Genomic DNA, 27,113 nt, shown 5'->3' with positions numbered 1-27,113 from the left:
ACTCCTTCCCGAGTTTCAATGGTCTCGCTCTAAGATTGCCTCTAAAATGAAGTACCCAACTGGTTCACTTGCAGCCGGCTCATATTATTGTCTCTCTCATTGCAACACTCTTGGTAGTCGGTACTCGTCACTTTCTCTCTCTATCTTTCTCTTCTCACTCTCTTTTTCTCTGCGATTAACAAGGGCCTGTTGGGTGAACCATTGGCTGTAAGAAGCAAGCTTGTTTTTCTGGTTTACTATCAACTTTTCATTTTTGCTATATTGAACACCTATTCTTCGTGATATAACTGAACATTGTTTTCATAGGACCATTGATATTCGTCTAAGAAACCTCAAGACCCGTTTTTTAAAACAATTCATTGCTGAAAACCCTAATTTAATTTTCTCCATCCAAAAAAGATGGTTGCTTGTATGCAGTAGGTTGTCACGGATAATAAATTGTGAAATTCATTGTGAGTAGTGATTTATTGCCAAGTTCTTTTGTCTCTATGAATATTTTATAGAATTTGCAAATTGCTTGATCAAAAGCAGAGGTTTCAAATGCATTAAATTTGCTCAGTGTGGACAAGTGAAATTCTTCTGAGAATCAAATAGGTTTCAGTGCGTGAATTTGTTTTAATATGAAGTAGTTTACTACTGCATATCACTTTTAATGTTGTTTCCAATGAAATTGCTCTGAATCTGTAATTTTGTGTATGTGCCTAGTATGATATTTTTTAGGTTCAGACTACATACTTGCAGTGGGTAGTTTGAAATCAGAACTTATCTTGCTTCTACTTGATCATAGATCTGCTTTAGAGGAAATATATGTTCAATAGGTGGGGAAATTTATTTTTCACTGTAATGTACGCTTTAGTCAGTGACATGGTTTAAAAGGCATCTATAAACTTTTTCTCCCTTATCCTATTGAAGTCTATATGCTACATTCATGGGCTGATAAGAACTATGCATATTTCTTGAATCAATGGTTTCTCGCATTCTCCATATCATGTTACAGCACCTAATAGTTTATCTTGGAGAATTTGACCCTCTGCTTGAGGTATGTTAAAAATTATGCCTTAGTGGTTATAGGAGGAGAGTGTATTCCTGTTTGTTTGGTGGTGTAAGCCTAATAGTTTATCTTTGAGAATTTGTCCCTCTGCTTGAGGTATGTTAAAAACTAAGCTTTAGTGGTTATAGGAGAAGAGTGCATTCCTGTTTGTTTTGGGATTATTTTGTGTGTCACTACATTCATGAATTGCGAGGATCGGTGATCAAGAATATAATGGCCTTGGACCATGATCTGGGTCACATGTACCCTAGGTCTATGTCTCCCTCAAACTCCACGCATTGTTTAATGGTTTACAACTTCACTTCTGATAGAAACATGGCTTGTTCAGTGTCTGTGGAATAGATAAGCTGATGAATTCCAAACAACACAGGCTATGCAGAAGCCTAACAAACTTGGTTGGTGGGATATAATACAGGCTTTATTGAGTTATTTATTGGAGCATCTGCAAAAGAAAGCTTAGAGAATACAGGAGAGTGGTAAGAGTGCTGATAGGTGCGAGTCAAGTATCTCAAGAGTTGTGTTTACTTTCATAACATTGTCAAGGGCATAGTTTGTTCGGAAATGGAAATGGGGTGACTTGGTTTATTGTTCTGTATCATAGTCAAACAGGCTTGGTGTGTGTGTTTATTTTATCTAGCTTTCATTTTCATGCTGCCTATTAAAACATTATGCTGTACACACTTACTTCATCATTTCTCTTTTAACATTTTTTTATTACTCAATACTGAAGCCTATAAGTTTGTTATGCATAACAACTTATACTTGTGATTCCTTTTTGTATATGTGCTCATAAATTCTCATTTAAAATCCTACCATTCTAGTATCAAATGAATGATTAGTTAATGTTGCTTTATACTTTCCAACTGGTCTTAGGCTTGCTTAATGCCTGATAAGAAGGCCTTGTGATCTAACTGGAAGTAGTATGAAGACTAGTAAAGGCATGGTTTTGACACTTGCAGAGAGATGCAAGGTATGGTTAGATTATTAAGCTTAGTTTGAAGCATTGGCTTTTTACGTTGATATTTGACACACTATCAAGTTTCTTTGATGCCAACAATAAGGTGTTGTAAATTATGGCAGTTCTGAGTTTACAATTTCATGGCGGGGTTCTGCAGATGAATATCTTAAATTTATATTCAGCGTTGGTTGAAAAAATTATGCATAAATTTTTCGCAAAAACTTGTGTATCATATCAGATTATGCCTAAGGTCTGGGTCATGTATACCATTATGTGAGCATCTGGTGTATGCTTTTTGCTTGGATAGTAAATTCATTTATTTAGAAACTCACTAAACTTACTCAGCACCAACCAATTGTTGGGTGAACCAAAAATGCATTCATGACTACAGGATGTATGGGAGAATGCTGGAAGCTTCAGAAGCTTGAGGGTAGACTTTTGCTCATTAGTATGAGTGTAACAATTTTTCACTCATGAGTCTTGTAACAGCATGTACTCATTTCCTGCATCACAACTCCCATTTTCTTTCATCAACTCTACCGAAAACTTCTTTATTCATCAAGATTACCGTCTTCTTCTACATTTTGAACTTCTTCTGAAACTCAAAAATAGTCCAACCTTGCATATTAAGCTCTTACAAGCGTTGGTGTGCCATGCTTCTAAATAAGGGTGAACCAACCAAATTAACTCAGATTTAAGTGACACGGCTTGCAGCAACAAGTTGCTCTGGGTTACAGGAGCTTTTCCTGGACTACTTGAAAATTCTCATTCCACTTCAGGCTTAATAGTTCATGAGAATCTTGAATCCTCAAGACACATACAGATCAGAGCGCCTGGCAAATGACACTAAGTGAAGAGTCATATTATTCTGTTCATTCCATCATACAGCTCTTTCTAATGGTGAAATGTAATCACATGACAGTTTCCTGTGTTACTTTATCTTCCCTAGCAATCCTCCTTAATCTTTCCAACTCATCCTAAAGCTCTTCTCTAAACCCCTGCTTGCTCAGTCCATAATTAGCAATGAGTCAAATCTTTAAAGTGGAGATCAATCATAGTATGCAATACTCTATTTCATGTTGTAATTATGCTGACCCTTTTTGTTATCACTACTGAGAAGGCGCCAAATGCTCTCTTGGACATAAATGACATTATCAAGCTATTTCATTTGAAATTGATGATGTAGCCTTTGCTTCAAAATGTCAGATGATTGTTATCATTATTAGTTTTTGTGATAATATGTTAGATGAAGAATTTGCCAAGTTGTTACTTGTTATGATGAGATTATTTCACTATCCACATGTGTAAGGATCAAAGTTCAGAAAACCATCACATTATTGGATATATCGGCTGATATATTCATTCAGGGCCCTGTTCAATAGGATACATCTCTGAAACATGAAGTTGTACAATATAAGTATCAGCCGATACATTCAGCATGATGGCCAACATATGGGTTCCTAATATTTGAGATACACAGGCAACAGGACAACATAAATCCCATTATATTATTTAAAAATATACCAATTACGTCCATTGTAAATCTGTTACTTCTTGAAAATATACATATAAGAAGTGACACACCTGCTATATCTATTGTATCCAGAATTTTCACAGTATCATCCATCACACTGTTGTTTTGAAAATATAATTATTATTTTAATTTTATGAATTTGAAACTAATGTATCATCCGATACTGTTATATACTTGTTGGATGACTACGATGTAGTCTCTAAGTAATCAGTCAATGTTTTGGTGTGACCTGGCAAAAATTAATGTGGGAACAATTTGGATTAGGGGGCCTAGTAGAGTCTTCAAAACCTCAGTCAATCGAGAAGCAGGGTACTTTGTTGGAGGGCACATGCAATCAAAAGATTGAGGAGCAAAGATGGTTCAATGGGACTTTTTGGAAACGATTCCTCTTCCAATTGATGCATGCATTTGCCCTGGACAAGGGCCACGACTTTGTTGTCACCTTTGTCCTCTCTTATTACTTGTGGCACTGAACAGCTGAGCTCAATGTCAAGGCACAAGTAGTCTTGTTTTTTCTCAAGATACATATAGCTTCTCAATTTCTTGATTGAGTTAGATCCTGGGTTCAAGCATGTTGTCCATCCATAATTAACGGGAGTCCTCTTCTGTCTTCGGTATGATCTCTTGATGATAAGGTTGGCTTGTTGCCAAGGGACTTATTTGCTGCTTTTGTCGTCTAACATTCTAGCTGATTTTGCAATTGCGTTATTTGTCCTCTCCAGCCCCATCAGCCCTTCCTTGACTCCTAATGATCCACTCTGGGGTGGAATTTTATATTATTATGTTGCTGAAGTTACTTTAGGCATGTTGTCGAGCTGAGAAGATAATTGACACTTTCTACTAAGCTTGCTAGCAATACAAACTCCACCACTGAACCTGCCATTGACTGAAGAACCATCCTCCAATATGACTTTCTCTTGCTGCAATCCTGACCGTAGTGCCATTTTGGCATGGGAGGGCCCCATTAAAACATGCTTTTATTGGTTATTTGATTATATTGCATCCACATAATCATGAATGCTGTTACAGGGGCATATGCAATCATTGATCTTGTAAAGTCTTTAAAAAACCACTGAATATACTGGAAATAGCATTTTTGATCTTGTCAATATGGAGGCCTCCCCCTGAATTTGTAACTCCTATAGCAGGAGAGTTCCATTGTTACCTGCCAAATGTTGAATAGTTGGTAATAATAATAACTGTTTCAAAAGCTTTTAACATTTGGCTTCTTTGACTTGAAATGCTGGTATAAAAAATTTGCTAATTTAAAGGAGTTCTAGTTATCCAGGTTTGAGCTGATTACAAATTTGATATATCTATGTCATGTTGAATGTCTCTGCTGTTAGATAATATTAAGCTTCACACACAGCGTTAGATATGGAATGCTTGTCATAAAGTTTTGTGTCTGCAGGATCCAATTTTTCTGGGCAATTCTATAAAAGGAGTGTTTATTGGGTAGTATTTAAGAATCATGGCCTGTCTGTCTTTTCCAAAGGAAAGTATTGTTCTTTATTAGTGTTTTTAAACTGTCCTTTGGCTGCTTGTGTGATTCCAACCCAAAGCTAAGTGCCAATTTTTTTTTTTTGAGTGAAGTTAATGATTGTATTACTGGAAGAGCATAAGAGCACCCACAGGCAACTCTCGGACGAAAAATAGATCCCTACACAGCTAACTGCCAATTTTTAAGAGCTCCATCCCCCGGAAACGTGGATGGACCACTTCTTTAGGAAGCTTTTCATTTCATTACTTTGGTTATCTTCTATTTCATGGTTTTCTTTATTCTATGTTTTGCATTAAATGTGGATTTCAATCAGTGTATATTGTATCTGAATTTGATTTATTGCTCTGAATGTTGCATAAATTAAATTATTAGATTTTTTGGCTTGCAGAATATCTTGGGGGCAAACTGTCATGGTGTCCTTTATACCGTAAAAGCTGATGCTAAAGGAAGGTGATTCTTGTAATGTGCTATGATTGCAATGAATGTTTAGCTCTGAGTTTATTTGCATCAAATATTGCAGCTTATTGGTGTGATTGAGCTGTAAGGATCTTCTTTAAGTCATGATTGCTGAAATATGAATTATCAATGTGGAGCAAGTTTGCGAAGTGTACTTGAAGTGGGTCCCATTATCATATTTCAATTATCAGTCTCTTAAATATTTGAAAGAATTTTAGGTTCCTATAGTTTGATCTGAAAGCATGCATGCCTAATTTTGGTTTAAGAGTTAGCTACTCAAGGTGTAATTTGGGAGAATTTTACTGATGCAGTTTTTTTTTTTTAATAAATAATTTGATTGTATTATTTTTAGGAGATTGAAAATAGGATTATTGTTTTTTAGTTCTTTTGGTTATCTTACGGTATTTATGTCTCATTGTTGTTTAGAGAATTTGAGGGTTAGAGTTGGACATTTAATTTTGAGAAGATGAAAGGTTAGGATTTAATAGTAAATGGGTTTCCTATGAAGCAAGTTAGATTTTTGAGGTTTTTCTATAACTATGTAAGTGTTGGACAAGGATTTTCTATAACTATGTAATCATTGGAAAATACTCTTGGTCATGAAGAGGTCAATCATAATCCAGTTGATTGAGCATCAAACTTCACTGCGATATCAACTTAAAACTGATGTATATTTCGATCCATCATGAAGAAAATGTAAATTTGGCTTTGTCATATGGAATGCATCCCTTGGAGCTTGAAATGGCATTAAGATTAAGAGTTCCTCTAAAAGTTGCACATAAGTGTTTTATTAATTGATTTATTGATCCCGGAAAAGTACTTAAGTGAATCGTGGGATTCAATAATCAATTATTGAAAAGTTCTTGGAAGGACGCGATAAACACACAAGCTTGAGGTTGGGCTTCTCCCAATTCTCCCATCCCTTGGCGAATGATGCAGTTAGGGTTTTTATATTTTATTTTATTATATTTTTTTGGTTATTGAAGCTAGTGTTATTTGGTCTGTTATTATTTTAGTTATCTTAGGGCATATATGTCTTTTTGTTGTAGTAGAGAATTGATGACTGGATTAGGAAGTTCCATTTTGAAAGGATGAAACACTGAGACTTATAGTAATTGGGGTTTCCCTTGGAGCAAGTTAGATATTTATGGTTCTTCGTATAAATATGTAAATGATGGTTTAGGAAAAGAACATAGAAAAATATTTTTTTTTCTAGAGGCTCATGGAGAGACTCGTTATGGGGTGGATTTCCTTTCAAGTTATGAGATAGAATAGTCTCTCAATATTTTAATTTTTTTATTTTTTTGCTTGCTCCCTTCACACTGCACTTACTTTTATAGCATTTGTAGATTTATTGCACGCATGAAACAATTTATAAATATATTTTGGCCTCTTTTCTGCATATACCCTTGCATATTTATGCTATGCAAATTATCTGGTGTATTTTCATTGGCATGTACTTTATTTCAATGCTGCTTGTTGGTTTTCGTTGCTAGACATGCATTCCAACTTATCTGAGCACTCAACTGTCTTGCATTATTTTCTTATCTCATCTTTTTCTTCTGATGAAGATTCTTTGGATACTAAAATATGATTTGGCATTCATAGCAGACCTAGATCATGCAGATTTCACACATTTGAGTTCCACGTGTTAACTATGGATCCTTGCCAATATAATAAAAATCTTGACGGGGTCCTTCTCGTTCATTCTTTCGTTCCCTCAATTCCGTAATAGGGGCATAACCATTTTATAACAACGATTATAAGGGGGATGCACTTTGATTATATGTTTGTGCTAATATATTTACTTATTCTTCAACATGACCTGGTAAGAACTGCTAGCTAATTTGATGGCTTGAAATTCATTTAAGTTGATGTTTGCTTTTCGAGTATGAGATATATAGCACTTGTACTGATTGAATAGTATAAGTGCCCATTTGGAAAAAGATGTGAGTAGCTTGGTTGCTTAACAACTCTACTTGAACTGTCTTTTGTTTCTTATTCTGGTGGTGCTTTTTATTTCATAATTGGGTCTACTGATAATCCCATAAACTGCTATTGGTACTTATACACAAAAATCTGCAATACTATACTATAGCAAAATATAGGCATATCCATGGCTGTTTATATCCGGCAAAGTGATGGAGGGCAAAAGTCTTCTTATTTTGTATTTTTATTCAATTTCAATGATGTATATTGTAGTTTTAGATTTAGGGTTTATTTATAGGGTTTTTAGAATTTTTAGGGTTTTTATTTTTTTTTACTATTCACGCATTACCGTTCATGTATTACTGTTCACATGTTACTGTTCAGGTGTTACTATTCATGCGTTATTGTTCACACTTTACTGTTCACAAAGATATTTTTGGAATTTTGGTATTGTTTTAGGGGGTGTTTTAGAGTATTAAATATTTGCTTGAATCTCAAGTTAAATTAGGGTTTCATAGGGCTCATAAAAGGTTGGATGCCATAGTTTAGAGCAGATGTTATTGGAATAAATTTTATTTTATGAAAGAAGAAAGTTGTTCTTCTCTTGGCTTGATTTATAGCCATGTTCTTTCTTTTTTCTTGCTGATTTTACTTGTTTAAGGTTCAGGAGAACGGTGGATTCAATTTCCCACTTTTTCTCCTTACATCACAAAGTCCTTGTATTACTGATCTGTAAGCTTCTCTTTTCAGTTCTATAGTGTTCTTGATAGGATTTCTTCACCTAGGTCTACAAATGATTGTTTTTTTTTGCTCAAGCTAATTCATATGTCTTGTATTTATGGCAGCAATGAGGAGATTCACAGTTCGAAGGTTCCATACGTATTCAGGAGGGGAAGGCCCTATATTTGGATACCTAAGGATGACTCACACAATGTGGTAAGTGATAAATCCTTGCGTGCTGTATCAGTGCTGGGTTTTTTATCACACTATGTCGATTCACTTGCTACCTACCTTTTCGTGATTTTTGTGTTCTGAAATTTACATATGATTCTGTTGAATATCATTGAGCATTAGAATGTGTTTTTTTCATTTTCTTTGAATATTTTAAGTTGTGACATAGGGGTTTAATGGAAGTGTTCGAAGCCATTGGCCAAATTATGTGAGTTTTGCACAAGTGGAAACTTTGTGATTGTTTATATAAGAAGTATCTGGGAATATGCTCACATTCCCTAATCTGTATGAATAGATGTGGACTTTATTGATCTAACTTCTTTCTCTAGGAATTTCTACAGGAAGCTTTCTTATGAAGTCCACATATTTGTTTTTGTAATTCTACACAATAATATAATGGAACACATCTAGGGATGTCATGCAATCGCCATCTTTTAAGAATGGTTAGGAACATACTCAAGGCATACTAGAATTGACCAAATAACTTGAATAGCTGAGATCTTGGATGACTCACTCAATTGAATGCCTATGGCAAGTCTATCTCTCTCCCATGTGGTCAAAACAAAAAGCACAATGTGTTCTTCTATTTTCTTAGGGTCTCACAATGCTCTAGTGCAGCTCAAGCCACTCCCAGTCCTCTGAACACTACTTAAAATCTCAAACTCAGTTCCCATCTTGAAGCCTAAATCGAGTGAACCCATTGACTGAGAAAAACTTGGGGAGTTATTAAAAAATTTCAACTTGGAGACAAAAACCAAAAAAAAAAGTCAAAATTTGTCCAAAGATAATTTAAGTCTCATGAAGTGAATTTATAACATTATTGTTTGACTTGCGATGAAAAAGAGTAAGGCATTACTAAATTAATCAAATTTATATGTTTGAGGGAGTGTAACAATACATATAGCAGGATAATGATAATTAAATTTCATTCAATAATTTTGATTGATAAAAGGATATATTTAGTTAGACTGCATGGAATAAATTTCATTCTATAATTTACATTGATAAATGATCTATTTAGTTGGACTGCATGGGAACACCTACTGTGTATGCACAACTGAAAAAAAACACTTAGGATCTACCCAGTATTGGAAAAATGAGAGAGAGAGAGAGAGAGAGAGAGAGAGAGAGAGAGAGAGAGAGAGAGAGAGAGAGAGAGAGAGAGCCACATGACGATTTGAATTTGAGACATCATGCAATCAACACTTGCCCACACATGCGCACCCACCCAAAAAACACACACACACGCACACATCCACACACTTCCACCCACCCACCCACACACGTCATTTTTGCATATTTATGCATTTATATGTATTTTAACGAAGTATATCTACAAATATGTGCACTTGAATGTTGAAAACACATAGGAATTATTAAATCATGTTTCACAATTGCAATAAATCCGTATTCACTCACGAATCAGGCTTGGGTTAAGACGGTGGCAGCTGAGTTTTCATAGTGCTACATCTCAAGTTCTATTCCTAGGTAACCTTGTAAAAAAAAAAAAAATCCATATTCATTCAGTAAGTTAACCAACAACTACAAAGAGTAACAACTAACAGCTATAAAGAGTAAAAAATATAACAATCCATACTACAAAGTAAAAAATATATAATACATAAAATAGGCAAATATTGAATAACTTAAATATAAGGTCACAACCACAAGCCCATTGTTCATATACCCTAATCTCCATGCGTATTGCAATATCCAAACCACAATATAATGGAAATCATAAAAGTAAAATGATACAAAAGAAATTTAAGAAAAATATGGTCTTCAATTTTCATCTTCTTCATGACCAATGGGTTCATCGTGAGCACATCCATTTGATTTGAAGCTATCATCATCAGAATTTTCATCCTCTTCAGCATAATGACCCTCCTCCTTAGTTACTTCTAAATCGGCCTCCTCTATTTCTATACTCTTTTTTTGTTACAAGGAGAGTGGTTGTGGATTAGTGGCCCTCCTAGGGTTGGAAGCTTGCCTTGAAGCCTCCTCAACCATGTCGCAAATCATACCATAGTTGCGGGGATCTTGGTGAGGGGTGGTGTTCCCCTCTTGGAATCTCGATTCGGCGATCCGGGAGCTGGAGCCCGAGAGGTACTCGATTCCTCGTATAAGGGGATTGGGATCTCTGTTCCTAATCTAAAGGGATCTTCATTCCTAATCTAAAGGGATCACGATCCTCAACTTCAAAGGACCTTGATCCCTATCGATGGGGGATCATAACTCCTCAAAAGATGGGTTGCGTTCCGAATATGATGGGTTAATTTTAAGGGCTTGTATGCATTTGCTTGTTACCCCTGATGGTAATGAGTTCATAGTCCATGAGAAATCTTTTAGTAATACTGATGTTGATGAGTTTATAGTCCATGTACTCATTCAATTATGTAGCATTGCCCATGAGAAATTTCCTAATAATACTATCTGACTATCAACAATAAGTTAAATCAACTATATCAATGTACTTTATTACATAAAATGCTAAGTATATACTAATGAGTATACAGTCCATGAACTCATTTCAAATATGTGGCATAGTCTATGTGAAATCTTATGGTAATAACATCAACATTAATTTAATTCCACTAAACCAATGTACCTTAATATAAAGAATACTAAGTATGTGGCTTTTTAATTATTAAGATTCCATGAATTAATTTTTTTAATCAAAATGTCTTGTATATCTTTTTATGGTTCGTACACAATTGATGGTTTCTTTTATTTTATATTATTTAGAAGTGTCTGAAAGTATTGACTATTTCAAGTTTATTTATCTGTTCTCATAATTATCATGATTAAATTTTGGTTTAGAGCACAATTTTTTTTTATGGATTTCATAATTACATTTGTCTTTCATCTCTCAAAAATTAATTTAATATCATTTGAAACATTTAATGCATCTTACATTAAAGCTCTCTTAAATCTATCTATTTCTTGATTTTTTAATTATTAAAATTTTATAGAATTTTTTTTTTTAAACAAAATGTATTTATCTATCTATTTATACTTTCTACAATTGACTTTTTTTTTTGTATATTTTTAATTTTTTAATATCTTAATTTTCATGTCAAAATTTTGGATGATGGTACAAAACCATTTATTGGATTTCATGCTTACCTTTATGTCTTTCATTTCCTAAAAAGTTAATTAAATATCATGTCAAGCATTTAATGCATCTCACTTCAATTCTTCCTTAAATCCATTTCTTGATATTTAAGATAGTACAAAGTCTTTTATTGGATTTAATGGTTACCTTTATGTCTTTCATTTCCTAAATAATAAATTAAATATCATTTCAAGCATTTAATGCATCTCACTTCAATTTTTCCTTAAATCAATTTCTTGATATTTAAATTATTAAGATTTCATAGATTCTATTTTCTTAAACATGATGTCTGATCTATCTACTAATTTATTACAATTGACGAATTTTTTATATTATTTAAATGTGTTTGCGAGTAATGATTTTTTTATTTGATTTATTTTAGTCTCTTAATTTTCATGTCAAAATTTAGATGATAGTACAAAATCTTTTATAGGATTTCGTACTTAGCTTTATGTCTTTCAATTCTTAAAAAAATTATTTTGTATCATTTCTAGCATTTAAAACTAAACAAGATATCTTATCTATCTATTCATATTTTCTCTAATTGAAGAATTTTTTATGTTACTTATATGTGTTTGAAAGATTTTCAAGATTTCTCTTTGCAACATTCTCAGATTTTCAAGGTTTCTCTCTCTCTCTCTAAAAGACTTTCAAGATTATGCACAATAACTCTCACTTTCAATATTATCAAGAACTCTCACTTAAAAGGCTTTCAAGAATACGACTCAAAGGCTTTCAAGATTACAACGCGATTGACAGTCTTTTCTTTCTCTAGTTTTCAAACTGTAGTGATATTTCTCAAAGCCTCACTCTCTCTAGCCTCACTCTCTTTCTCTCTCTCTCTAAGAATTTTGAGAACGCACACTTTCAAGATCAAGAACGTGGGTATAGTCTAATATCTCTCTCTCTCTCTCTTTCTCTCTCTCTCTCTCGCTTGGTCTCGAAACCTCAAAGTTAAAATTCTTCCTCAAGAACTATCAGTTAGGCCTTCAAGAATACGACTCAAAGGCTTTCAAGATTACAATGGCATTGCCAGTCATTTCTCTCTCTCTCTCTGGTTTTTCGTGATTTTCTTTAAAACATAAATAAAAAAGGGCTTGACTCGGGCAAGTAACTCTGACTCGCTCGAGTAAATCGCCCTCGGCTAGGCCCGAGTACCTTGGCCGAGTTGATTTTTTTTAAGCTTGATTTTGAGTAAAAATTTTGTCTGTGACATATATTTGGCATATATTTTTTTCCTTCTTTACTCTGCTCTTATTTTATTTTTATTTATGGTTTTCATTTTCGTTTCTAATAACCGCATTTCCATTGGAAACAAGCAGAGGCGCCTTCTCTTTCACATCAGTTTTTTTTTTCTTTTGGGTCTTTTTTTTTTTGACTTTATGTTTTTACAATATAACTGCTGTTTTTTATGCATTTTACTGTCCTTGAAAGTTCTTATTATGTATTGGGTTTCTTCCTTTCATTACTATTTCCTCAGTTTTCACGTACTTGTTTTTCCTTCTGTTTCTATTTTTTTTCTCTTTCTTTTCTTATTCTCTTTAATAGTCGATAGCATTTATTCATTTTATCTAAATATTTGAGAATTTGCTATAGGTCTAAGAAGGGTGATGACCTTAAACTTTCCTTTTACCCATCCCATTCCCGGGTAAAGGGGCATGGTTGTGTTAGGTAGGCAGACAATGTAAAATTTTGCCAAAATCCTTCACTTGATAAACTTATAGTATCTGCTTATGCTAGGGTGTTCCCTGGAAGCGACGCGCTGTACGGGAGCTCGGGTATAGTGAGAAATGAGCAAGGGATAGCTAGGGCATTCCCCAGAAGCGACGCGCCGCGGTGAAAAATAGGCAAGGGTTCCCGTGACACCCTGGACGAGCGCAGGTAAAGAAGTTAGTCAAAGAGAATAGGATTTGTTTAGCCACAATGAACGTAGGAATGCTTGCAGGTAAGAGTATGGAGTTAGTGGATACCATGAGATGAAGGAGAGTAAACATAACTTGTCTACAAGAAACTAAATGAAAAGGAGAAAAAGCTGGGTATAAACTATGGTATATAGGAAATGATAATAATAGAAATGGCATAAGTATAATCGTAGATAAAGATTTAAAAGATAAAGTAGTTAATGTCAAAAAAATAGGTGATACGCTTATTAATTAAACTTGTATTAGGAGAAGAGATAATTAACGTAATTAGTGCTTATGCACCACAAGTAGGATTAGATGATAGAATTAAGAGACAATTTTGGAAGAACATAGATGGAATAATCCAAGACATACCAAATGGAGAGAGGACCTTTTAGGTTGGTACCTAAATGGTCATGTAGGGAAGGATAGTAGAGGATATGAAGGGGTGCATAGGGGATATGAGTTTGGGGAAAGAAATGAGATGGGTGAGACTATTTTAAATTTTGCTATGGCTTACGACCTAGCAATAGCAAACACTTACTTTAAAACCGAGACGAACATTAAATAACTTGCAAAAGTGGAACACATAAAAGCCAAATAGACCTCTTCCTAGTTAAAAAGGTAGATCGACCATTATGTAAAGATTGTAAGGTTATTCTAAGAGAGGGTTTGACTACCCAACATAGGCTTGTGATCATGGACATTTGCATAAATACCTGGAGGAGAAAGGTTGAAAGTAATGGGCATCCAAGAATTAGATGGTGGTATTTAACAAATGAGAAAATCGACTTATTTAGGGATAAATTAGTTGAAAAAGGAAAATGGAACTTTGAACATGATGTCATTGTAATATGGAATGAGATGATTGAATGTATCAAGAAAATGGCAAAAGAAGTTTTAAGAGAATCTAGAGGGAAAAGAAACTTCGATAAGGAAACTTGGTTGTGGAATGATGAGATTCAGAAGGCCATTAGCGAAAAACGATCATGTCATAAAATTTGGCAGTTTAATAGAAATGATCAAAACTTAGAAGAATGTAAAAATGCTAAAAAAAATTCTAAACAAATAGTAAGTAAAGCTAAACTTAAGGGATATGATAATCTATGCAATAAACTGGGAACAACAGAAGGTGAAAAATATATCTTCAAATTAGTAAAAATAAGAGAGAAAAAGTGTAGGGATCTAGATCATATTAAATGCATTAAGAGTGAGGATCAAAGGTCTTGGTAAAGGATGATGAGATCAACGAAAGGTGGAGAGTCTATTTTAAAAAATTATTAAATGACAAACAAAATGGGATCATAGTGGTTGACGGGACTGTTGGTACCAGTGACGACGGAGGTCATCAATACATTCGTAGGATTAGGATGTCGGAAGTGAACGAAGCTTTGAAAAGGATGAACATAGGAAAGGTTTTAAGACCAGATGGTATCCCGATAGAGGTTTGAAAGTGCATGGGGGGATTGGCATTGACTGGCTGACAAAGTTATTCTATAAGGTGTTGAGAACAATGAAAATGCTAGACGAATAGAAAACAAAGTATTGTGGTACCTATTTACAAGAACAAATGAGACATACAGAATTGTGCAAACTATCAAGGGATTACGCTTTTGAGCCATACTATGAAGCTCTAGGAAAGCGTCATTGAACAACGGCTAAGGCATGAAACGAGTGTATCTGAAAATCAATTTGGTTTTATGCCAGGAAGGTCAACAACTGAGGCTATTTTTCTACTTAGACAACTGATTTAGCAGGTGTTGGAAAAGAAAGATGTCTTTAGACACTACATTGACTTGGTGAGAGATATGTATGATGGAGCGGTTACTAGTGTACGGACAACTAGTGGTGAGACGAGTGAGTTTTTAGGGACAATAGGTCTACATCAAGGGTCAGCATTGAGCCTGTACCTCTTTGTTTTAGTTATAGACGTCTTAACTAGGCACCTACAGGATGAGGTACCGTGGTGCATGTTGTTCGCAGATGACATGGTTTTAATTGACGAGACCCGAAACGGCGTCAACACAAAGTTAGAACTTTGGAGGGATGCTCTAGAATCCAAAAGTTTTAAAATTAGTTGGACTAAGATAGAGTATATGAAGTGCAAATTTAGTAATAATAGGAGTAGAGACGAGGAAGTTGTTAAGATTGACTGCCAGGAAGTACAAAAAAGACCAACTTCAGATATCTTGCGAGGATAATCCAGGAAAATGGAGAGATCATGGAAGATGTCGCACACTGAATTAGAGCTGGGTGGGCGAAGTGGAGATATACAACTGAAATTTTATGTAATCGTCGCATACCAATGAGGTTAAAGGGCAAGTTCTATAGGACAGTGGTGAGACCAGCTTTGCTCTATGGAGCGGAATGTTGGGCGGACAAAAAACAACATACCCATAGAATGAGTGTAGCGGAGATGATGATGTTGAGATGGATGAGTGGCAAGACAAGAAAGGATAGAATTCACAATGAATCTATTCGGCAGAATTTAGGCGTGGCACCAATAAGCGGTAAAATGAGAGAGTAGACTTAGATAGGCTAGCTATGTGTAGCGCCGACCAAGTACAACATTTGTTAGGAGGTGCGAATTAGTTCAAGTGGAAGGACTGAAAAGGGCAAGGGGTAGGTTCAAAAGGACGTGGTTGGAAGTAGTCTGAAAAGATATGGGGACTTATGACCTCACTAAGGATATGACAGCAGAATGGAGAAACAGGATTCATGTAGCCAAATCCCAATTAATTGGGAAAAGGCTAAAATGATGATAATGACTTAAATGTGTTTGAAAGTAATGATTGTTTTCATTTAAGTTATTTTATTCTCTTAATTTTCATGTCAAAATTTTGGATGATACTACAAAATCTTTTATTGGATTTCGTACTTGGCTTTATATCTTTCAATTTTTTAAAAATTTATTTTGTATCATTTTTAGCATTTAATACATCTCACTTCAAGTCTTTCTTGAATCCATTTCTTGGTTTTTTTTAATCTTTAACTTTTTACTATAGTATATATTTTAACACAAGTCACTCTATAATTTTGTAGATATCATGTTATTAGTAATAGAAAATGTACTATTTGGACTTCGTGCCTTACTTATGTCTATATCTTGTGTTCATGTTTTTATTTTTAAAGGGTGTTGGTTTCTATAAGGTTGAGGCCCTAAACAATCAAAGTTGTGTATATGTATATATATATACACACACACACATTTGGGGCGCGTCCCCTGCACTCCTATAGACATGTAGTTCATATATACGGGATCGCTCCCAGGTCGCTCCCCGAGCAACACTCCCAAGCGCTCCAAAGATAGGGAGCTTTAGCCAAGTGCTGATCTCGGGCACCTGGACCCTGACTCAGACTCGCTCCCGCTTCCAACAACTATGAGTCATACCATCACTAAGGAAGACCTCTTCAATCCTAGGGTCTTCAACCAACCAGTCACTGGCATCATCCTTGTCTTTGGATACAATTAGATCCGTCTTCTCACGACCATTGAAAGACTGCTTTAGCTTTTGATTATACTTGACGAAGACTAAACCATTGAGTCCCTTTTGCTCAAGCTTGTTCTTCTCTTGCTCAAGCCTGTTCTTCTCTTTGTATGCACCTATGCAAAAATGCACGAGCAAGAATTTAGCCTTAAGAAAACTAAAGTAAGAGTATTCACAAAAATCTGAAATAGATTAATAGTCTACTAATAGAGTTTTAGAGTTATAGGTTGGTATAATGTTATAAATTTGCGACATGCAAATTGCTGACTTACCATCTCAAATTTACTCCAGTTGGACTCACCACTAGATGAGATACATGTTAAGCTCAATATGTGGATGGCCATCGTTTTTAAGTTTGGAGCGCCACTCACATGTTGGCCTCAACATTGGCTTGCAAATTGTATATAATTGGTCAATCACTTTTAGTCTTTATTATGTATTCTTTAACATCATATGAAACTATGCAAGTTGAAACCTGAAAGAAATTATTCAACTTAGATGGATTACTTGGATTGGATTCAGTCCTTTGTCTCACCCCCATCGTTCCCATATGATTTTATTGCACACTTATACGGAGTTCAATCTTAAAGCATATATTTTGTGCTAGATATCTATAATTTCATCTTTCCTCTCAATATCCAGGTCCTCATAGAAGCACTTTGGGTTCAAATAGTACCCAATTGCATGTACTTTCTGTTGAAGATGCCTATCCCATTTTCTATCTATAATCAGCTTTATTGGACTATAAGTGCTCTCATCACTGCCCAAAGTCTCTACTTTCTCCTTCTTTGCTCCATTTAGTGCATCATATATTAAATTTATAGTAGGCTTCACCTCACTATCAACTAATCGTAAAACTTTAACTTTTTTAATTGAGTACGACAAAGTATATGGGATGCAAGTTTAGTAATAATAGGAGTAGAGATGACGATGTAGTTAAGATTGATGGCCAAAAAATACCAAAAAGAGTGCACTTTCGATATCTTGGGTCGATGATCTAGGAAAATGGAGAGATTGAGGAAGACGTTGCACATAGAATTAGAGCTAGGTGGGTGAAATGGAGATGTGCAACCAGCGTTTTACATGATCGTCGTATACCAATAAAGCTGGAGGGGAAGTTCTTTTGGACAGCTGTGAGATCAGCCTTGCTTTATGGGTGAAATGTTGGGCGGTCAATAAGCAACATTCCCATAGGATGAGTGTAGCTGAGATGAAGATGTTGAGATGGATGAGTAGCAAGACAAGAAATGATAGAATTCAAAATGAATACATTGTGGATAACTTATGTGTGGCTCCAATAGGCGATAAGATGAGAGAAAGTAGACTTCGGTGGGCCGGCCATGTGCAACGTAGACCTAGTATAACACCTATTAGGAGGTGCGAGTTGGTTCAAGTGGAAGGCTCAAAAGGGCCAAGGGTTAGGCCCAAGAGGAAATGGTTGGTAGTAGTGAGAAAAGATATGGGACCTTATGGCTTCATGAAGGCTATGGCCCTTAATACTATAGAATGACGGACTAGGATATGTGTAGCAGACCCCAAATAGTTGAGAAAAAGCTCTGATGATAATAATGATGATGATGATATTGTCCCACGTCAAAAACACTTAGACAAACCTATATCGCATGCTTTCTTCCTTTTGCATGCCTAGACCACAAGCATTTAGACCACTTTTGAAGTAAACATAGATCTCAATTGGTTTCTTTTCTCCAATATGCTCTATAGAGGAAAGAGGTGGTAAATCTTACCTTAGCTCTCACTGGATCCCTCTTCTTAGTTCACTAGCTTAGGATAAGGGTGTGTGACTATAAATGAACACTATCATGACCTCTGGCCTCACTAGATCCCTCTTCTTAGTTCACTTGCTTAGGGTAAGGGTGTGTATAAAGGGTCTGTTTGACCAAATAGGATTAGAATATTCAAATTTTTAGAAATTTGAATAAAGGCATTGCTTTCTTTGCATATATCTGAATTATGTATTATCATGATATGTATCTTTTTGTGCATGTTTGACTATCTACCTATATTTTAGAATTTTCTAAGGTTTAAGATATTTGACTGTTTGGAAGACAAAATCACATTAAATTGTATTTTTTCATTAAGCACATATTTGATTTGTAACAAAATCACCATAGAGGGCTTGTGTTGGATCCTCAAAGCATGAATTGGATGCAAGCCGTCACACAATGTTGGATCCTCAAGGCACGGATTGGATGCAAGCCGTCATACAAACACTAGAAGCAGTTTAATAGAGAGAGACCAACCAACATAATGTGAAACAAAATATGCATTTAGCACACCAAGATCATGGAGAGAGTGAAGAAAAACATGTGGGCTTCAAATTCTATGCATAAAGATCAGAGCATGTTTTTGGCAAAAAGAAATGACACGATGAGGGAGGAGTAAACAAGGTCATTAAAAGCTGGCTATTCATTTTTTTTTTATAACTTTGTATTGCTATGGGAGTTTACAAAGAGTAAGACTGTAAGCACACCCTCCTTGAGTGGCTAACAGTAAAAATTACATTAGTCTTCCATTATCAGAATAGGCTTATAAGAAGTGCCCATGTTACAAGATTTACAAAGATATTTACAAAAATCTGAGCAATGGGTTGCTCGATGAGAGAGGAGCTATTCTGTACGGCTGAGGTCTTGAACAAAAAAGGAGTTGGACCTAGGCTAGGAGTCAGTACGGCTGAGGTCCTGAACAAAAAAGGAGTTGGACCTAGTTTGGGAGTCCGAATGCAAACTAGCTCCCTCTTTCGCCAGTAGATCTGCTAGATTGTTGGACATCCTTTAGGTATGCTGCCATAAGACGCTGGTATCCCTGCATAAATGAGAAATTTCATCAAAGATTGAGGACAGTTGCCAAGGAGGGGGGCACAAGCCTCTTACCCAGGATATGGTATTAGAAGAATCTCCTTCCACTATTAGTGTAGAGCCCCAGGAGGAATTAAGGTTTGTCAATCCCAGTAAGAGAGCCATGGCTTCTACATATTGGGAGTCGAATATTCCTAGATGCGTCGAAAGAGTAAGAAGGACATTGCCCTGGCTGTCTCTAAATACGCCCCCTGCGCCTGAGGGACCAGGGTTACCTAAGGAGCAGCCATCGAAGTTTAGCTTGATGGTGCTTTCAGGTGGGGTTTGCCTGCTAAATCTTGGGGGTTTGGGAGGTCTGTGCTTAAGAATGTTTTGCCATTGAGGGAAAAAAGTGTTCCTTGGGATGCTCGAGAAGGACTTGTGTTGAGCGGCCCAGAAAGTGGTTAATGAGACTATCTTGTGGAAGAGGGCTGGCTGTTGAAGCTGAGCACCGTTGAAGATCCTATTGTTCACTTCCAGCCAAAGAGACCATATTGTAGCAGGCATCGTGGCCTTCCCTAAATTTCCCAGCCAAGGGCCACTGAGAAGCAAAATTGTGAGTGAAGAGTGCTTTGACCATGGGTGGGGTAACCCATTGGAGGCCGAAAAGCTGGAGAACAAGTGACCAGAGTTTACTGGAAAAGTCGCAAAGAATGAATAGGTGGGGGTTAGATTCCTCCTCACAGAGACATAGGGCACATCTGTTTCGTAAGGAGAGACCTCTTCTTTGTAATTGGTCTACTGTGAGGGCTCTTTGGGAACAGGCAATCCAACTAAAGAATTCGATCTTTGGTGAGGCTATGTTGGACCACACTTTTGATATGATAGAAGTGGGGTTTAGGGAGGAAAGTAGGGGGTTGAATGAGGGCTTTGTAGAAAGAGGCTACTGAAAAAAGGCCAGAAGGGGGAAGGCTCCAAACCAAAGAGTCACTGTTGGAGGAGGGGAGGAAGCGGGAGGATAGGGTACCCAGTAGATGTAGGAACTGAGTGCACTCATCCTCAGAGAGGTGTCTACGGAAAGAAGGACACCAGGTTCTTCTGTCACCATGAGGGGCAATTCCTCGGCGATAGAGGAGTTGCAGTTGGTGGAGAGGGAGAAGAGCGTAGGGAAGGCCTTGCACAAAGGTGAAGTACAAATCCAGAGGTCTGCCCAGAATTTAACTCTGGTGCCAACCCTAGCATGGAATCTAGTGTGCCTTCTGAATTGTGGTAGGGAAGAAGCTAAAGACAGCCACACTCCAGACGCCCTCTATTTTTGAATGCTCTCTGGAACCCAAGTATCATCCCGGATCTTGTATTTTTTGCGTAATATTTGAGCCCAGAGAGCATTCGGTTGAGTGGCCCATCGCCACCACCGAATGCTGTGTTGTGCTTTCTGAGGATTTGAATCCCTAAACCCCATTGTTTTCTTGGTAGACAAATGTTATCCCAAGCTACCAGGTGAAATTTTGCCTTCTCTGCCTGGCCAGACCAGAGGAAATTATGCATAAGTTGTTCTATGCGGTTGGCCACCTGTGCGGGCATTTGGAACAAAGACATGAGGTATACTGGGGTGTTTGCCACGGTAGCCTTGATCAGAGTTACTCTGGCTGCTAGTGAGAGATATCTACCTTTCTAGGTGGAAAGGCATCTCTCAACTTTGTCAAGTACTTGGGACCAAAGTCTTTTTTTGGGTTTCCCTAGCCCCAAAGGAAGACCCAGGTACGAGGAAGGGAGTGCTTCCACTTTGCAGTCCCAGTCTGAAATAAGGGTAGCCACCTTGTCAGTAGACAAGGCTGCGCCCATCATTTTGGATTTACTCATGTCAACTTTGACCCTGTAGCAGTCTGGAAGCACTGGAGGAAGAGTTTGAGGTTGTCAATCTCCTCTCGGGTGGTGTCTTGGAAAACCAGGGTGTCATCTGACACCAAGGGACCCTGGTTGCTAGTGGTGAAGCCAGAGAAGAGACCATTTTGGTAGAGGCGAGAGAGGGATCTAGAGAAGACTTCCGCTACAATGGCAAAGAGGAAAGGGTAGAGGGGGTCCCCTTGGCGGAGCCCCCTGTGAGTCGAGAAGAAACCCTTCAGTGAACCATTAATGAGGATGGATGAATGGGGTTAAAGTAACAACCCTTCATCCATCTTCTCCAACGATCTCTGAAGCCCATCCTTGACATGGTTTCATCCAAGATAGACCAGTCTACGTGATTGTAGTCTTTTTCCCAGCCTATTTTGAAAATTAAACCTGGTTTCTTAGCTAGGTGCCTATATTGGATGAAGGCAGATTGTGAAGGGGAGATGACAGTTGGTACCAGAAATTTGTAGGTGGAATTCAGGAGACTAATGGGTCGAAAGTCCTTGATTTCCTCAGCCCCTTCGAATTTAGGCACCAAGGCTATGAAGGTGGAATTAATGGCTTTGTGAATGATTTCCCTATGAAAGAATTTCTAGAAGAAATTGAAGAAGTCGGGACAGAAGGTACTCCAGAAAGTTTTGAAAGGCGCGATAGGGAATCCATCAGGGCCAGGGCTTTAGGAGCTTTAAGGATCTCCTCCTCGGAGAAAGGTTGTTCCAAAGAAGCTCCTAACTCCTCACTCAAAGTTAGGAAGGTAAGATCCTCCATTCTAGGCTTCGAGCCAATGGGTTGAGAGTAAAGAGATTGGAAGAAATTTAAGATGGTCTGCTCGATTTTTAGTGGTTGCGTCAACAAGCAATTGTTGACTTTGAGCATCAAGATGGTGTTCTGTCCCTCCGGCGACAGTTTGCTATCCGGTGAAAAACGGCTGAGTTTTGATCGCCTGTTTTTAACCATTTAACCTTGGATCTCTTGAACCAGTAGATCTCTTCCTTTTTGAGGGTGGATAGGTAATCGATTTTGAATTGGGCCTTGAGGTCAAGTTCCGAGTCATCAAGGGCTCTAGATTCTTCGAAGCGATCAAGGCGTTGGATAGTATCCAAGAGAAGTGATTTGGTTTGAGAGAAATTGCCAGGTAAGTTATTACTTCAGGTTTTGAGGGAGGCTTTTAGGAGCTGGATTTTGGTTTGAAGTTTATATCCGACTCTACCCCTGACCTGAAGTGAGAAAGAGTCCCATCAGATGGGTATCTGAGATTGGAGGGAGGCTTCTTCCAGCCAGTGAAGTTCAAATCTAAAAGGTTTAAGGCCTCTTAGTATAGCATTGGTATCCAGGAGAATGGGTCAATGGTCAGAAATAGGTTTGGGTAGAGTTAAGGCTTGGGATCCCGAGAACTTTAGATCCCAATCGGTAGAGAAGAGGAAACGGTCAAGTTTGGAGAGGGAAGGGCTAGAAGAGTGGTTAGACCACGTGAAAAGGCTGCCTTGGAGAGGAATGTCCATGAGAGCATTTCCATTGATGAAATTCGCAAAATCCCTCATATCCCAGGAGATGGAAGAGGAGGTGTTTCGCTCATGGGATCATCTGGTGACGTTGAAGTCTCCTCCTAAACACCAGGAAGGATTAGGAAGAGCAGCAACGTGGTCCAATTCAGCCCAAAAAGTGTCTGAGGGAAGAAGTATTTGGGCCATAAACTGCCGTGAATTTCCAAGAGGAACCATTGGTCAAGGTGGAAAGGAGAACAGTGACCGAGAAGTTGCCTACATGTGAGGAGATGAGGTTGTGTTCAAGTGTATTCCAGATAACCCAAATGCCTTCTGACGCGCCCACAGCTGGTAGGGCCACCCACTGAGAAGGATGATTTCCCCAGATTTGGCGAATGAGTTGTAAATTGAGCTCAGGTTGTTTGGTTTCAATAAGGGCTAGAACCAAGGGGAGTATTTGAGAGAAATATCTCTAATAGCATTCTTCTTTGACTGGTGACCCAGTCCCCTAACGTTCCAAGTTACAATCTTCATGGGAGAGAGGAGGGGGGTGGGGATAAGGCCAGACTGGAGGACCTCCTAGGGAAGGAGGTTGGGAGGAAGACAGGGGAGTCCCGGGAAGGCTTGTCCTGGAAGGAGGTGGAAGGAAAAACGCTAAGCAGTTCTCTCTGACCTTTAGGTCTTACCTTAAGCCTGCTGTGTGCATTGACGGTCATGAACTTGTGGCTTGGACCTTCTGGGCGGTCGTGGTGAAAGTCCATGATTCTGTACATATCTTTCATCTTGCCTTCGATGTTAGAGTTCATGCCAGCAGCAGCCTCGTACTCCCTATGGCTGGGATCTTCTGCTACGGGTGGGGGAAAGGGAATGAGCTGACTAGGGTCACCGGGAAAGTCCTCGAAATGTTGTGGCCACAGCTCAGGGCTGAGGGGAGAGTAGAGGTCAGGGGGTAGAGGAGGGAGTGGTTCACGAGGTGAGCCAGGTGCTGAAAAGGGCCCGGTCTCCTGAGAAGTAGTGGAGGCAAGGGGACCCCTAGAGAGGATGGGGAGAGACAGGTCAACTGGGGGTAGGTCTGAGAGAGGGACAAGCTCTTGGTAAGGGTAGGGGAGGTGGACAGGCAAGCTAAACGCCTGTTGAGTGACTGGGTGGGGAGGCCAAGGGATGGGCAAAATGGAAGAGGGAAGGTAGGCAAGGTTGTGGTAAGTCTGCACGGAGGAGAGGGTAGGGATAAGGGTGGACTGGTAAGAGGGCCAGGTGAGGTAAGGAATTGACTCTGGTGAAGCAAACCTGGTGGGGGGTATAGGAGAGATAGGGGGCCAACATGGAGGAGAGGGATTCAGTATTCGGGGGAGGGAGGTTCCAAGAATGGGTGGTCACGACACCTTGGGGAAGGAGATTGCAGTCCATAGGGGAAAAAGAGAAGAGTCAGAAGGTTCGTCAGGGGAATGGCGAGGCAGAGAGAAGTCAAAAAGGCAGAGAGGGAGGAAGGTTATAGAGATGGGGGGGGAAAGGAGGGTGCGACTGCGAAGAAAGCAGCTGACTGTAGGGGGAAGAGGAACGCCAAGGCGACGAAGGAGAAACCTCTTCAGCCTTTAACTGGGAAAGGGAAGGGTTAGAGGGGTCCGGGTTGGAGAGAAAGGGGCAGGGGGGCAGGGGAGGGGACAATGAGAGAGGTAAGTTGGAGGGGGGAACAGGCAAGGACGGCTCCTCAGGTGATAGGTGTGCAGGGGGGGCTCAAGGAGGACGGGTGGTTGGGTGCGACAGTCGAGGGTGAGAAGGGCGGCGACAAGTACGTGGAAGGAACACGAGGAGGGAGGGGAAAGGCGAAGGGGGTAGTTGAGTGGCGTTAGACGGTGCTGAACACGTCAGTGGGTTGGAGGGAGCCACGTATGACTTGTGTCTAGGGAGGGGAGAGGCCGCAACGTGTGCTGAGGAGGGAGAGGAAAGGGGAAAAGGCGAAGGGGGTAGGTGAGTGGCATCAGACGGCGGCAAACACGTCAGTGGGCTGGAGGGAGCCACGTATGACGCGTGTCCAAGGACGGGAGAGGCCGCCACATGTGTTGGGGAGGGAGAGGAAGGGGGCAGCAGGTCAGGGGGTCTCGGGGCAGGATGAGGGACGAAGGGATCTTTCGAAAAAGACGGGCCCGGGTCAGAAGTGGTACCCGAGGAGAGAGGCAAAAGGTCCTTGCAAGCCTCTTCTTTGGGTCGACGAGAGGTGAGCAGGGAAGCCCTAAGAGGCAGGTCAGGGGACCTGCACCCTAGGAAGTAGGTCAGAGGAGGCTCGCCCTTCACCAGGCATGGACGGGGCAGGTGGCTGGGCCGGAGACATGGCCAACGGATGAGGCTGGGCGGCTTTAAGGCTACCATTGACAAATGACCTCTTATGAGTCCGTCGACATCTACTGCTCAGACGAGCTTTCTTTGAGACCAGGGTTCGAGAAGCTTCCTCTGTGACCTAAGGTTTGGAGAGGGTGGTATGGTGTAGGAAAGCAGGGGATGGAGGGGAAGCCAGGGTCCATATGGTAGAGATAGGGAAATAAAGGTCATTAGCTTCAAGCCATATAGTTTTGGGAATCAAAAGAGGGTCTAGGACTTCCACCAGAGTTCTAATAGAGCCTAGGGGGAGGGTGTTAATCGAGATCTAGTGGATCGAGATAAAGGTACCGCAGGTGTTTGCGAGGCGGCGGAAAGTGTCTGGTGTCCAAGCCTGGAGAGGGATGTTGTTGAAAGTTAACCACACACCCTTTGTTTCCTGAAAGACCCCTCCGACGACGACCAAGGGTGAAAGCGGCAAAAGGCTCCATGAAAAGAAAAGGAATTGGAATCTTGAAGAGCGATTTGGGCGCTGCTCAAAGAGGGGAAGGAGAAGAGGATTTCGCCATTGGCGAGGCGACTGCATGTGAGATCAGGTTCCCTCTATTATTTTTTGTGTTGTCCTTTCAACGCCTCTGATGTTATGGCGTGTAGGCTGGAAGCATCCAGCCAGAGAAGCGAGCAGATTAGGCTGTGATTTTTCAATCTCTCCCGGATCAATGGAGATACAGAAGGGGAGAAAAGGGGACCAAACAGAACTGCGTTGCCTATGCTCTTGAAGCTAGGGAGGGGGATTGGATCAAGTGGGGGAAATAACGGGCTTAGTGGAGGCTATAACCTGGGAGAAAGAAGCCCTAGGAGAGGGACGGGAAGAAGGAAGGGAGGAGGACAGTGAGGTCCTAGAATAGAGCTTGTAGATAGCGTTCCAGCAGGTAGGAAGATGGGAGGCGAGAGGGGAGGAGTGAGAGACGGGAGAAGAGACTTTCATGCTCTTGCATCTCCATTGAAATTTTCCTAGTTGCAATAATGCTCAGGCAATTTGTATCAATAGGCGTCTACCTTTTGCCAAAGGCAGGTGCTTGGACGGGCATCCAAGCAGACAATAAAGTGGATGAAAATATACTTTAAGGCTATCACAAAGATTTTCTTTCACTCAAATAAAATCCAAAGTAGTAAACAATAGTAAGGATTACAAGATCATTCTGTTAATCAAATAGCTTGCAGTTAAGGCTTACAAGATCATTCATGTATACACGTGTCCTGAAGCATGTCAATATATTCAAGATATTAAGGCCTTGGAGACATCAGTTTTATGATCTTTGAGGCATTGGAGTAGATTGAGGGGTAAGTGTTTAACAAAACTTTTGTTATATTTAGTTTTTGAATATAGAGAAGGAGAGTAACAAACCTAAGTTACTTATACATGTCCTTTACAGGGAGAGAGAAACCTACCTTAAAGAAGGCAAGAAGGCTTCAACAGGATTCCAAAGCAACAACCATTAAACTCTGCGCATCCTCATCTCAACCATCAAACTTATGCTACAAGAAAATATGCACAGAGAGAGAGACTTTAGAAATAAAGATTTTACTGAAACCAAGAAACCAGAGAGGAAAAGGTTTAGAGATAGAGGGAAAGAATCCTGTTGAATAAAAGCATCTACTGCCACCATGGGAGCGTCCCACCTTCCACTAGAGGTTAAATTTTTGATGTGAGAGAGAGGGAACCTTCCCGGGTCAACATGGG

General features: G+C 39.0%; 1 protein-coding gene across 23 annotated transcripts in view; it reads left to right on the top strand.

Annotated features, from left to right (window-relative positions):
* Positions 1 to 27,113, top strand: part of LOC18436052 (uncharacterized) — a 47,368-nt gene continuing 20,255 nt past the window's right edge. For 2 of the 23 annotated variants that reach the window (XM_088874263.1, XM_088874258.1), the window contains exons 1-5: positions 1 to 120; positions 1,925 to 2,021; positions 5,433 to 5,494; positions 8,097 to 8,161; positions 8,275 to 8,365. Coding sequence is in view for 11 of the 23 variants with exons in the window: in XM_088874254.1 (XP_088730380.1) it covers positions 1,974 to 2,021; positions 5,433 to 5,494; positions 8,275 to 8,365 (201 nt within the window). In the remaining 12 variants the exon portion in view is untranslated. Of the gene's footprint in view, positions 208 to 1,924; positions 2,022 to 5,432; positions 5,661 to 8,096; positions 8,162 to 8,274; positions 8,366 to 27,113 lie in introns of all 23 variants that reach the window. The other 21 variants (XM_088874252.1, XM_088874248.1, XM_088874254.1 and 18 more) reach the window with 14 other exon arrangements.

This window comes from Amborella trichopoda, chromosome 8 (assembly GCF_054954075.1).
Source record: "Amborella trichopoda isolate Santa Cruz 75 chromosome 8, AtrichopodaSantaCruz75HAP2 v2.0, whole genome shotgun sequence".
NCBI lineage: Eukaryota > Viridiplantae > Streptophyta > Magnoliopsida > Amborellales > Amborellaceae > Amborella > Amborella trichopoda.
The sequence above is the reverse complement of the archived record's forward strand: the minus strand, read 5'-3'. Positions and strand labels throughout refer to the sequence as shown.